This window comes from Typopeltis vanoorti, chromosome 3, assembly GCF_054136105.1.
Source record: "Typopeltis vanoorti isolate ZY-2024b chromosome 3, IOZ_Tvanoo_1.0, whole genome shotgun sequence".
Taxonomy (NCBI): Eukaryota; Metazoa; Arthropoda; class Arachnida; order Uropygi; family Thelyphonidae; genus Typopeltis; species Typopeltis vanoorti.
In genome coordinates, this window is record NC_143551.1 from 8,920,472 (window position 1) to 8,934,461 (window position 13,990).

A 13,990-nucleotide genomic window follows, 5' to 3' on the forward strand; every position below is an offset into this window, starting at 1 on the left:
AATGGTGCGCATGCGTACTGAGTTTGTAGATTCTATAGCAAGACGTTGGTGGCATTTTCAGACATTCCCGCAGTGCGTACGCTTCTTGGGGTGTGTGTATTTATAATGTCTAAGAAAATCCAATCGCCTGTCGCATGTGAAATTAGATCAGTTATCCGTTTCTTGAATGAGAGCAACATTACACCAGGTAATTCATCGGCAACTTCTTGAGGTTTATGAAGAACACGCAATGGTACGAAGGAAGGACAGGTGTACACAATGATGTACGGAGGGGGAGACGATCTTTAGTAACTGACGATTTGGAATAACACCAAATGCCTGCTACCAACGTAGCAAAAAAACTTCTCGCCACCTTCGGCTGGGAACAATTCCATCATCCCCCATAAAGTCCTGACCTCGTGCAAAGCGAACTTTACCTATTTAAACATCTGAAATCTTCCCTTGGTGGCGGTTACAAGACAACGACGAGGTCAAAGAAGCAGTCAAATGGCTTGCGTCATCACAGGCGGCACCAAGAGTTGTATACCTTCTACGACGAAGGTATACAACTCTTGGTCTCCCTTTATGATAAGTGCCTGAACAATGGCGGAAATTATTTAAGTATATTTTTGTAAGTATATTTTTGTTTCTCTGACGACCCATCTTAACTTACTTTCTGGAGGTCCCTAGTGTATATATATATATATATATATATAATATCATTCGAGAGAATAGAAATAAGTGCTTAGTGAGATAAATCCTCGTTCAGTAATCGTTATGAATATGAGCCTCTTTGAAGTTAATTCTTAATCCAGGAGAAAATTATGATTTACATATGCGATAATTAATATTGTAAAAGTTATCTAAACTAGACTTCAAACCATTTTTAGTATTAATCTTTCATAGCAAGTAAAATATTTACTACTAAGTTTATATTCCGTCCAATATGAATCTCGGGTTACCTCTGATATTCCATCACCATTGAGAATTCCATGGCACCAAAAGCCGATTAAGTCTGCAGTGGATGATAGCTCTGGGACTGAGAAAGCTCTGGCGCAATCCAGCCAAAGGTCTTTCGCCTGTATGGAAAATAAAATAAAAATAAATAAAAACTTTAACATAGGAACTAAATAATTCATATTCAGATTGACATTTGCACATTTCAATTTGTGTAAGCCATTTCTGCAATAAATATTTTAATAAAGTATGTGGAATAAAACTACGTATATTCTGGAGATGATTGCTTTTTTACCTCACGACCGCTTCGTTGAAGCAGTTTCTTCTTGTCTCATCACCTAAACAACAGCTTATCTTCTAAATCAAATGAACAACATACACCTTAGTTTCCCCTACAGAATTAGCCATCCAAATCTTTGCCATTTCTATTTGAATAAACTGAATTCAACATTAGAACCATCGCAGTCACATTCCAGGATAATCATATGATGAAGATCTTCAGATCTTATTTCAGTTTTCTGAGGTTGTTGAATAAACATCGAATCGTTTTTCCCACTAAATGCTACCAACAAAACACAACGTACTGTTCTGGACATTATTTACGATTTGTTATTTTAAAAAATGCTCCAAACTCTCTTTGATGATAATATTTATATTATCACCTATATATATGCAGACCAAAGAAAGTTGTGGTCTGCCTCTATTGCGTGTTGTGCTAATCCAGACTCATTACTTAATTTGTGCAAAAGATATGATTCATGATCTTATACTTTTTTTTTTCTATTGATCGTTTACTTTCTCCAAAGGGGAATGATAGAAGTCACATAGAACGTGGTATACATCCGAAAGAGACATAAGAGCGTTTATCTTTAGAAGAGGGGAAACACAGTACGTTCAGGGTTTATTCATGGTAATAAAAGTCGCTATTAAATCATATTTCTTTAGAATTCTTAAAATCATTCTGAAATGCAGGAGATGTATAGAATTGGATCCCGACGTAGTCCTTGTTGTTTGGGTTAGGTTTGTAGCAGTCAAACAGATGACGTGTAGTTCTTTCGGAGAAGCCATTTAATTTCATATATTGCTTGCTAGTTGAGAGTTTTTCCTGTAAATGATGGGAAGTTGAACAATTAGTCTTTGCTCACTGAATTAAACACTTTATCATTCCTGTGTTTTGAGAAGGATGATATGCAGATTGTTGAAAAATATAACGTCCACTGAAAGTGAGTTTTCTATAAACTGATGCTGTTAAATTACATGATGGTTGCGCAGATGAGAAGAATGTCTTTTTCTTTCTGATTTGAGAGGGTCTGCTTGCGGGGTAAGTTTTTGCCTCTCTCTGAGTGGGGATGCGGCTGAGATTATGGTTCTGCTTGGTGGTGGGGTGAGCTTACCACTGGGTAGAGCCAATGCTGAGAAGTTCTTCTCGATGATGGGATGAGCCTGTCACTAAGTGGAACAACGCTGAGTTGGGCGATCTTTCGGGATAGTCTTATTTTTATAGCCCGCTTCACCTATACAAAGGTCGAAACTGATTGGAAGCTTTGGTGATGAATGGCAATCCTCTAGCCCGTGAAGTTTTAACTGAGACTCGGCTGTTGCTGTCATCACCCAGGGCCTACGTGGTGCCGGTGAAGTTATCTGAGGCACGGCTGTTGCTGTTATCCTTCCAGATGAGAAAATGAGCGTTTCTGGTCCTAGGGGTCGCTCATTATTGGGTGATCCTGGAGATTGTACGAGCTTTTGGAATGGTATCCCCGCACTTGAACAAAGGGAAACCGGTCTTGGTAGTGACCCTACCCATAATGCATATTATTATATATATCTGCAAGCAGATTTGATAATAAAGCAAGTGATGTGAAGGTCTTAGGTTCTTTATAAGAGTTGCCTCGTTCTGAAAATAGTTCAGGCGCAAACGTGTTTGCTTACACTTGGATAAAGGATTAAACCAAGAATATAACTTCTTCGTATCTTTAATTTCTAACAAAACATTTGTAGGCGAGACATTTACATTACAAATATAAAATACTACTGCTAATAATAATGATAGGCGGAAGAATATTTATTTATCCCATCATTGAGGTTTGCAATATTTCACTATTTCTTCATTATTATTTGCAATATTTCAATAGCCTTGTGTAATAATCCGAGGTTTCTCTTACAAAGTTCAGCTTTCGACTAGTGCATAATTTGTTCATTTTCGACATTGAGGGTTATTTATTAACTCTTGTTATGAATGTTATGAGTTGGGTGATAATATTACTGCTGAAGGATGATGATAACGAGTAATCCCACTGACTTCAAAGCTCCAGTTACATTTTTTGAAGACAGATGGTTTCGCGATTATTATTATTATTTTATTATTATTATTATTCGCGATTACTGGTGGAGGTGGTGGTGGCGCTTTCGTATTAATACCGTTTTATTGGTTACTGTGCTTCGTGTGATATGAATATCAACTGTTGATAACCTACGTGTGTTGATACTATTTCTACAGTTCGTATTTTAATCTTCTGTGTAACTGTTTAGAGGTTTTAATAATAATAATAATAATAATAATAATAATAATAATAATAATAATAATAATAATAATAATAATAATATATTTTTAACTGATCTGTGAAATATTTACATATATACAATCATCATCTTGAGTAACATTCAATATATTATTTTACAAGGTTCAGCACTGAGTGCTACATGTAATGAAATTTCAATAATAATGATGATAACATAGTTTTTTTGCTACCTTTTAAAATAACAATCACAGTAATAATTTACTATTATATAGTTCATAATTACACAAATTATATAATATTACATGTAGTTTACTATTTTTTTTTTCAAAGTTTGAGAAAGAGTGATAATACAACAGTATAATCACACTTTACACATGTGCAATTAAAATATATTTCCTATTTCTCACAAACATACAATGTAAACATATTATTTACATATTTTTAAAAAAGAAGAATAATTTATTACATTATTTTTTTCATGTTACGTATTAATATTATATTAATGATATTATCACATAATAATCAGTATCTTCAGTATCCTCTTTATTGTTATATACTTTACTGACTGTTTTGTTAGATTTCTGCATTTGATTATAAGGATTACGTGTAGATGGGTGAGGCAAGTCAATCCCACGAACTTCGAAGCTTGGGTTAGCTTTTATGAAGAGAGTGGGATTAGCCTTCACTATTTATGTTGTTACTCTTTATGCAAGGGCTGTAGGCATTAGATGCTTGTGATTTGTGATGTGTATATTAGTGTTAACGGAATATTAATTTTGTTGGTATATTTTTCAGAGTTCATTTTTAATGTTCTGTAGTTATCTATGTGTTTTACATTTCTTGGTAAGTTGTTGAGTTGCGTGGGTATCTGATGTGATCTCACAAAAGAATCGTATGAGTTGTTGAAGGGTGCAGGGATGTAGAGAGATGTTATGGGTCGCGTTATAGAATTATGTGTCTCTGTTGTTTCGATAGGTGATGTTGAAGTAATTCCTTGTTAATGTCATGTAGTTTTTCAGGTTTTTAATGCTCAGAATTCTGTGTATCGCCATGTGCTTGTCGGATATTGGTTGATGCGTGTAAGGTGACCAAATCAGTGTTAACACAATTTTCCTATGTAATATTTCTAATTTTGTTAGGTGGTTATTTGATGTGTTTTCATAGACTGTTATACCATTATCTGAATAGAGATTCGCAGATACCGCGATATAGGAGGTTTTTTATGTTGGATGGAATAATGTCTTTTACTTGGTGCTTTTACTTTTACTTTTACGCAGTTTTACTGCGATGATCCGCAGTTTGGTATGTAAGTATTCTATGTTTTGTCCATTTAAGGTGGCAAATTATAAAGAGACCAAGGTATTTTGCATGTGTTACAGGTTTGATATCGGGACATTTGCAGGTATTTGTATTGTGAATGCAGCGGTATGTATGACAGTGTATCGATAGTGGTGCGGGACGCATGATTCTTGGGTTGTGTATTATCATCATCTGTGTTTTTTTGGTGCCGTTCATTAGAAGTGCGTTTTGGTGGAAGTATGTTGTGGTTTCATTTAGGTCTTGTTGTGCTTTGCAGAGAGCCGGTTGATGTCTGTGTGGATTGCTAACAGTGCGGTGTCATCTGCTTACTGAAATATTTGACTTCTTATCGATATGTTATGAACATCGTTAATGTATACGTTGAATAGAGTGGGTGATAATATGGTGCCTTGAGGAACACCGCGTTGTATTTGTATACCCCGGCTGTGACATGTACCTATTTTTGTTACTTGTGTTCTGTTTGAGAGGTAGTTTCTGAACCATGTATGCAGTGCTCCTCTTATACCTATTGAGTATAGTTTGGTGAGTAGTATGTCACGTTCAAATGTATCAAATGCTTTGGTTAAGTCAAGTAGTATTATGCGGGCGTACTTGTTTTTGTCGAGAGCTTTGTTTATTGTGTCGGCGATGTCTTCTAATAAAGTAATGGTGCTTTTTTGTTTTCTGAAATCCATATTGGTTTTGTGAGATGATGTTGAACTTCTGTAAATAGTTCTGTAGTCTGGCGTGCGTTATTCTTCTAGACTTTTTGAGGTGACCGGTAGGGTAGCTATTGGTCTGTAGTTCTGGGTATCGATTCTTTTATCGTGTTTGTATATTGGCGTAATTATTGCAGTCTTTAGTTGTTGTGGAATAATGCTGGTGTCGAATATTATGTTCACAAGTCTCAAAAAATTTGATTTATTTGCTCAAAGTGTGCTATAAGGTCTGTGAATCCTATTGTGTCTATTCCCGGATGTGGTTTTTGGGTTTAGTTGTAGTATTGATTCCTTCAGTTCCTGTTTTGTTATGGTGGAAAATACATCGTTTATTGTTGACTTTGTGTCGGTAGTTTTTTGTTGATCGTTGAAGTTTGTCTTTTTTGAGTTGTGTGATGTTGTTTCTGAAAGCATGGTTGAATGAGTCTGCTAGTTCCTCTTGGTTTGTGTCCTGACCGAAGCTTTCTACAATAAAATGTTGTGCTGAAGTTTCTTTTTTCGAGTTACTAATTCGTTGAGTGTATCCCATGTTTGCTTCATGTCGTTATATTCCATGAATGGTTGGAAATATTACAGTCTTTTTTGTCGTCCGAATTTTTGTTGTTAGTTTATTTCTTGTGTTTTTGTATAAGGTTTGTAAATGTGTGTTAGTGGGTGACTTTTGAATTTTTTCCATAGATTTTCTTTAACAGTAATAGTATTTAGTACATCGTCATTTATCCATGGATAGTTGTCTGTTTGTCGCCTTGTTTGTGTAGGCTTTGTTGCTTTTTTTGTATATTTCTGTGAATTTTAGTTGGAAATTCTCATATAATGTAACAGGATCATTTATTTTAAGTAAGCAATTCCAGCCTTTATTCTTTATTTGGTTATCGACAATGCTCTTTATTATGATCGAGTTTTGTCGACTTTTGCGGTGGTGGGAGGGAAGGGGGTAGGAAATGTAATAAAACGAAGTTGAAACAAAGTAGTGATCGGCAATTTTGGCATTAATTACTGATCATGTATATGTATGGATGGGAGCCCGTATATGTCGATATGATCAATGCATGATTTTGTTAGTGAGTTATTGAGTATTTCTTCTCTTGTTGGGGAGTTAATGGTAGGGGTTATGTTGTACTGACTTAGTATATCAAGATATGTGTTAGTGGTTGAAGAAGCCTGGTCAAGAGTATTTATGTTAATGTCTCCTATTAGGATGAGCCTATGTGCTGTACGGGGTTCAATGCCGCTTAGCCATGCTTCTAACTCATGAAGAAAGCTGAGCGGATTCTTATCTGGGGGTCTGTATATTGTGTTTATTGTGTATTTGATACTACGTTTGTGGCTATTTGTGATTTCCGAAATTAGTGTTTCCGCATGTTCGAAGTGCGTTTGTTTTTCTGTTACATTGTATTTCCCTTTGATAAATGCCACGATGCCTCCTCTTTTGTTTGGTGTACATAAGTTGTAGGTTTGGTAATTATTTATGTTGAATGCGTAAATTTCTGTGTCGTTTATTGCAACGTCGGTCAGTATTAGCGCATCTATGTTTATCATGATGTAGTTGAGCTGTGTTATCAATGTAAGGCAGTGTTTTTTTATATTTCTTATGTTTGTGTGTACGATAGTGAAGTTGGTATTGGTGGAAATGTTGTCTGACCATTTCTTCAAAGAGTCAAAGACCTAAAGTTTATATTGTCTGACTGGATATATTTGGGATCTCCATTATATAGTTTGTAAGTGATTTCTAATTCTTGTTCTTATGGATGTGAAGAGTTAGTGTATTATATTGGTAGGCTGTGTATGTCGGGTTCACATGTAATTATATAAACTCCAGTGTTTTCATTCTTTCGATAAATATCTGTGAATCCTTAGTCCACAGGAACTTGTAGTTTTCTCCGTTTTTGTCTTCCTTGTTTGGTATAAAAGATTCTTGAAGTATGGAGTCCAGTGCTCCGTTATATAGATTGGTGTTGGGAGTTTCTTATCAGTTAGGATCGTTGTTGTCGGCCTTGTTTTCTTGCTTGCTGCAAGAATGGAGTCTCTCTTAGATTTCCGTTAAAACGAGCGATGATTGGCGGCGGTCTCTCTTTGTTTTTTTGTGGGCCTCGATTAATAGAGATGATGTCTGTGGTTGCGACTTGAATCCCAATTTTGCTGCCGATCAGTTGAATTATGTTGCTTAAGTCATCTATCTTTTGTTCTGTTATTCCCCTAGTTTGAATTCCTTTTTTCTTTCTTTTTGTAGCATGTGCTCCATTTGAATTCATACTCTAAGAAAGCCTATCGATGGAAAGCAGTTATTTTCTGGATGTATATGAACACATCACACCAATAAGCTTTATTTAACTCGGTGGCAATAAACAAACCTCACTTGCCTGTCTGCTAGAATTTTGTTTATAAATACTGTACTTTATAAACAACACACCATATGAATATTTAAGTGAAGGAATTTGTTAAAGCATGAACTACTTACCAGTTGGCCTACTTGGTTAAAAACACAATCTGCAAGCTCGTGATGCGTATCGGTGGCTAAAAAATAACGAAATCAAAATGTATCATCTTCATCTATGCAAAAAATCACTTCTTTTGATTACAGTTCTTTAACCAATGTAGAAATAAAGAAACATGGAAAACAATTACAACATTTCTGTTATTAAGAATACGCACAATATCATCATCATCATCCTCAAATTCCTCCCAATTTACAGTTAATTATGAAAGTACTACATGAAAACGATATACCATTACTGAACGTCTATCAAAAATTTTCTCCAAGTTAATCTGTTGTCTCTCAAGAGTCTCACATTATCGGATCTTAATCTTTATAAGGTAAGTTTAATTTTACCAATTGAAGTACATCTTGTTCTTCCTTCGGGTCATTTTCTGCAGTCTTAAAAAGAATCTCTGTTCTGCTCATATTTTCTCTCGCATTCTGTTTAAGGGACCATGTCACCTCATATTAGCTCTGCTAAAAACATCCATAAGAATATCAAGTTCTTTCCTAATATCCTCATTTTTAATATGATATTTCACTGATACGATCTGTTCGCTCTCCTAATCTTTCTCAGAGCTGCTACATCTCTGGCAGCTCTGAGAAATCTTTCATGAAGTATTTTATTTCAACTAAGATCTGAGATCCGTAAGTGAAATTGTTTACCATGTAAATCTTGTATACTGTTAGTTTGGTGTTTGACTAATTTCTCTCTTATTCGATATAACTCTCTTCAACTAGTTTCCAACCATACCAGTTTCACTAATCCTGTTGTCTCTTTCGATATTTAATTTGCCATTTTCACTTAAAATTGCATCTAAATAGCTGAAATGTTATATTTGTTCTATTGGTTCTCCACTCAGGGTGCATTTGATATTTTCAATGTTTGTTACTATTATAATGTCTGCCACTTATACAATTTATTCAGAGAATGTTAAAGACGTATAAAGACTTTATGCAGATGATGTTATTTAGAAAATAACATCATCTGCTTAAAGTAAAGAGCTGAGCTTAAATCTTCAATTTTGACATCACGTTTAATACCACTATCCTTCACGATGTGATTCATATAGACGATGAATACCGGCGGGTATAATATGCATCCTTGCCTGACACTTGATTTCACATGAGGCCATCTCCTATACCTATTTCAATTCTAACTGTTGATTTAACTCAAACAAACACTACTTATTGCTTGATATAATGTCTCATTGACACCCAATAAATTGTAGCGTTTGAATTGCTTTCCCCTTGCTACCTTGTCATATACCTTTTCCAGATCTACGAAACTTAAATAGAGATCGCTGTTATATTCACAACTATTTGTCTTAAAATGTAACTCTGATTGCAGCAACCTTTGTTTGGGTTGGATCCAGCTTATTGTTTAACAAGCTTCCCTTAAGCATTTTTTAACCCTTTCCCCAAGTCAACATTAAATGCATCGTGCTACGAACACTCAGTAGGGAATTACCCTTGTAAATCCCCCATTAATTTTCCCATTTTTATTCTTATAGATGGCTACTTTGAGTGGTCTGCTGCAATTAACTGAAATTCGACCATCTCGCTCGGGATTCTAAATTATTCAATGCGGACACTGCAAAACGTTTTTACCTCCAACCTGAAACTTTCTGCTGGAATATCATTTCTCCAGCTGCCTTTCCACATTTCAGGCTTTTGGTGGCTTTTTGTACTTCAAGTTTGGATAGGTATTCCTGATTGCATACCTCTTGAGTTTTTTCCCACTCTGCAGCCACTGTTAGTTTCCTTTAGTACCTTTTCGTGGTAATTACTCCATTCATTACGGATATCTTTATCTCCAGTTTTCATCTCAGCTTTATCATCATTAATTCCTTTTATATTATTCTTTCCTGAATCTTTCCTCCACTAACCTTTATAATAGCCTCCTGTATATTTTCCACCTCCTGATATTTTTTCGACATTTTACCCAAGTCTTGCTAAGACTTTTGTTTAGCTTTTCACACACTTTTTTTGTTTTAATATATATATATATATATATATATATATATATATACAGGGTGTTCGGGATAAATTTGACAGTTTCGTAAGGAAAAAGAAAATCTTCTTTGTATCTATTAAATTTAATGAATTGACAAAAAAACATTACAGGCAGAGTTAATTGCAATACTATCAACAAGATTTACTCAAAATAACCACCATTAGCATCGATCACAGCTTCAATTCTGCTTCGGAACCTCGAACAAGCTGATGCTACAGTCTCCCTGGGAAGGGCCGCAAAAACTGTTTTAATTTTATCCATTAACTGGGCTTTTGTATTACTGGAAGTGCGATTGGTGTCTTTTTCAACTGCGCCCCATACAAAATAATCCATGGGGTTAAGGTCTGGGGAGTTTGGAGGCCAAACATTTGGACTGGTGAAGTCGTAGAAATTTTCAGACAACCATTTTTGACTTTTCCCAGAGGTGTGGCAAGGGGCCGAATCCTGCTGCCATACATACGGCCTACCATTGGCTACCCTTGTTATCCAGGGCTTGACTACAGTTAGCAACTCCACGAACAAAGCCCGAATTCCAATGCCAGGGTTCTTCAACACCTGTTCCTGCAGATTTGCGAGGAATTCTGCTGTACGAACGCAATTAGATCGTCTGCTAGGGATCTTTCTTCTTGCTACATCCTCGTAGTCACCATTGCAAGTCTCTAGTTCATGCCTGATTGTTTTTACTGTATTCAGGGAGCATTGGGCAGCAGTCGTAATATCCTTATTTTGATGACGGGCACGAATCATCATGATACAAGTTATTCTCTTCCATGATTCAGGTGGGTTCCAGCTATCCATCCTTTCTGACATCTTGTATATGAATGAAGAAGGGTCCAAACTTTTAAATGAAGAGAAGTGTGTGTTAATACATGTAACTTACGGAAAAATATAATTAATTATAAATATGTCAAATTTATCCCGAACACCCTGTATATATATATATATATATATATATATTGTCTGTGTATTCTGTAAGAGCACACGCTTACTTATTTCCTAAGAACTTTCTACATGTTTTATTCGTTTCCCTGACTGCCTACTTACTACATAAGGGAGTGCGGCATTACTTTTTTGCATGGTTGATGAGGGGAATGTATTTCCGAATGAAGTAGTGAGTGCCCAACATTAAATAAATTGAAGACGAGATAAGATAAACATTATTTTATTAGAATGAATCATACTATTATCTACAGTGACGAGTCCTGACTCCAGGAAACGTTCCTTAAAAAAATAATAATAATAAGTATTACATTGCTCATAGGTACAGCGAAATCTTCTTCTTCTTCTTCTTCTTCAGGTTTTCTCACTTAAGTAGGATCACTGTTTGTAGTGAGCCTCCTCCACAACCTCCTGTCTTGGAATATAGCTACATCCTTCATCCTGAAATCCTCCTTCACCATCTCCCTTCATCTCTTCTTTGGCTCCTCCTCCTCCCCTGCGCATCCATCTGCATGACCTTTCTTTCCACATACTCTTCCTCCCTCCTCATCACATGACCAAACCATTTCGTCCTTGCCTCCTGTATCTTTGCTCCTAAGTTCGCAACTTTTACCATTCCACTTACATAGTCATTTCTCAGATGATCCTTTCTGATCACACTGCACATCCACCTAAGCATTCTCATCTCCGCTACCTCCATCCTGCTGATGTTATCTTTCCTCAGGACCACAGTTTCCATAGCATACGCCATAGCTGGTCTCAGCACTGTCCTATATATTTTGCCTTTTTGATTGATCGGCACCCTCTTATCGCATAGCACTCAATCCATCTCTCTCCCCAGTTCCTCCATCAGAGGAATTATAGAAAGAGATGCTTTTATCCTGCATCCCACTTCCTTCTCAGCCTCACCATCCTCTTTCATTGTTGAACCTAAGTATCTAAAGTCCCTCACCTTCCTGATGACATTAACTTCCAGCTCCAGATCTGTCTCCTGGCTGCCATCTACTTTGCAACACATACTGTATATTCTGTCTTACTCCTGCTCAGCTTCGTACCTCTCTCTTCTGGTAATTTCCTCCAACTTTCCAGTTTAGTTGCCACTTCTTCTCTTGATTCTGCTCACAACACGATGTCATCTGCATACAACATATTCCAAGGCTCGTCTTTTCTCTCCTACTCTGTTACCACCTCATCACAATAATAAACAGGAACAGATTTAATGCTGACCTCTAATGCAAGCCAACTGTCACTGGAAAACTTTCTGTCTCTCCCAGGCAAGTCTGAACTCTTGTCTTTTTCTTTCTGTACATCTCATGCACCAGGCTAATATATTTCTCCGGTACCTTGTTCTCCCTCAGACATCTCCAGACTTCCTGCCTTGTCATTATATCATATGCTTTCTCCAGATCAGTAAATATCAGATGTAGCTACCGTTACTTCTCTCGAAACGTTTCCATCATCTGCCGTAACCCAAAGATAGCATCTGTCCTCGATCAACCAGGCATGAATCCAAATTGCTCCTTTGCAATCTACACTTCCTTCCTCAGTCTTCCATCAAGAACCCTCTCTAGGATTTTCATTTGTGGGACATCAACTTTATTCCTCTATAATTCTTACAGTCTTGTGCATCCCCTTTACTCTTATAGATGGGGACAAGAGTACTTTCCATCCATTCCTTGGGTATATTTTCCTGTTGACTAACTTTTATTAACAGGTCCCACAGCAAGTCAATTCCCTCTTCCCCCAGTGCATTCAATGCCTCTTCTGGGATCGTGTCAGGGCCCACCGATTTTCCATTCTTCATCCTCTTTAACGCCTCCTTCACCTCTTTCACCTCAGAAGGAGATGGTGCAGAATATCCCTTACATTTTCTTCATTCAAGAGCCCTTCAAAATATATTCTCCATCTGTTTCTTATATCCACATCCCTCCTCAATACTCTTCCTCTAGAGTTTTTAATCTGCCTCACATGTACGATGTCCTTTGATGCCTTATTTCTACATTTTGCCAATCGATAAATCTTTCTCGGTCATTCCTTTGTTTCTAATTTATCATAAAGGTCATATGCCATGGCCTTCGCCTGTGTAACAACTTTCTTGGCTTCTCGCTTTTTTTCTCTATACTCCTCTTTGTCCTCATCCACTCTTGACTAGTCCCACTTCTGCTTTGTTTCCCTCTTAGCAGTCGCTGCTTCTTATACGTTATTATTCCACCACCAACCCTCCTTCTGCTCTCTAATCTTTCCGGATGTTTCATCAAGCACCTCAATTGCACAGCTTAGAATTGCTTTTGAGTTATGTCTCCACCTATCTTGTACACTTTCTAGACCATCCTAAATCCTCTCTAACATCTACTCCCTAAAACGGTTCCTCACACTCTCTTCTTTTAAGTGAAACCACTTAATTGTCTTTCTCCAATGGTTTCCAAAGGTTTTTATCTTCAACTATATTTCAAAGTCTGCGCACAGCAGCCGGTGTCACTGCGTCATTTGATCTGAAGGGATTACTTTACAATTTCTCAAAACCTTACGATGGTTTCTTCTAGTTAAGATAAAAAGCCAAAATGGCTAGTTTTCTGGCAATGGTATAGAATGTAGTTATCGATCTTTAGTTTCGCTTACTGGCTATAAAACAACAAAGGATGTTTATCCCCTTATTTTCTGTTTTCTTCTAGTCAAAATATAATCAATTTGTGAACTGTTGTAACCACTTCTAAATGTTAGTAAATGCTCTTCCCTCTTAGAAAAAGGAGTTCACATTTGTCAGATTAAACTAATGCGAAGTCTAAAATCATCTCTCCTTCCTGGTTCATCCTTTCCACTTCACGGCTGCCTTGCACCCTTTCGCAGTCCCTATTCTGTTTCCCTAAGTGACCGTGCAAATCTCCTCCGACAATCACCATCTCATTTTCTTCCCGTTCCCTCATTTCTTCATTTAGTACGTTCCAGAATTCATCTTTCTCCTCTTATGTGTATACGCCCCACAAGTTGGCTTTACAGCCAACTTGTGGGGCGTATACACATAAGACCACCAAATGCTCTTCTCCAAGACCCATTTTTATTCGCATGATCCTTCTGTTGTTGTTCC

The 13,990-nt window shown here is 36.7% G+C and overlaps 1 protein-coding gene across 1 annotated transcript in view; it reads right to left on the reverse strand.

Annotated features, from left to right (window-relative positions):
- Positions 1-13,990, reverse strand: part of LOC150107895 (uncharacterized) — a 52,994-nt gene that overhangs the window by 14,272 nt on the left and 24,732 nt on the right. Inside the window, exons 4-5 of the mRNA XM_090415422.1 lie at positions 7,932-7,987; positions 942-1,058 (exon numbers count right to left, since the gene is read on the reverse strand). Coding sequence (XP_090271548.1) covers positions 942-1,058; positions 7,932-7,987 — 173 coding nt within the window. The remainder of the gene's footprint in view (positions 1-941; positions 1,059-7,931; positions 7,988-13,990) is intronic.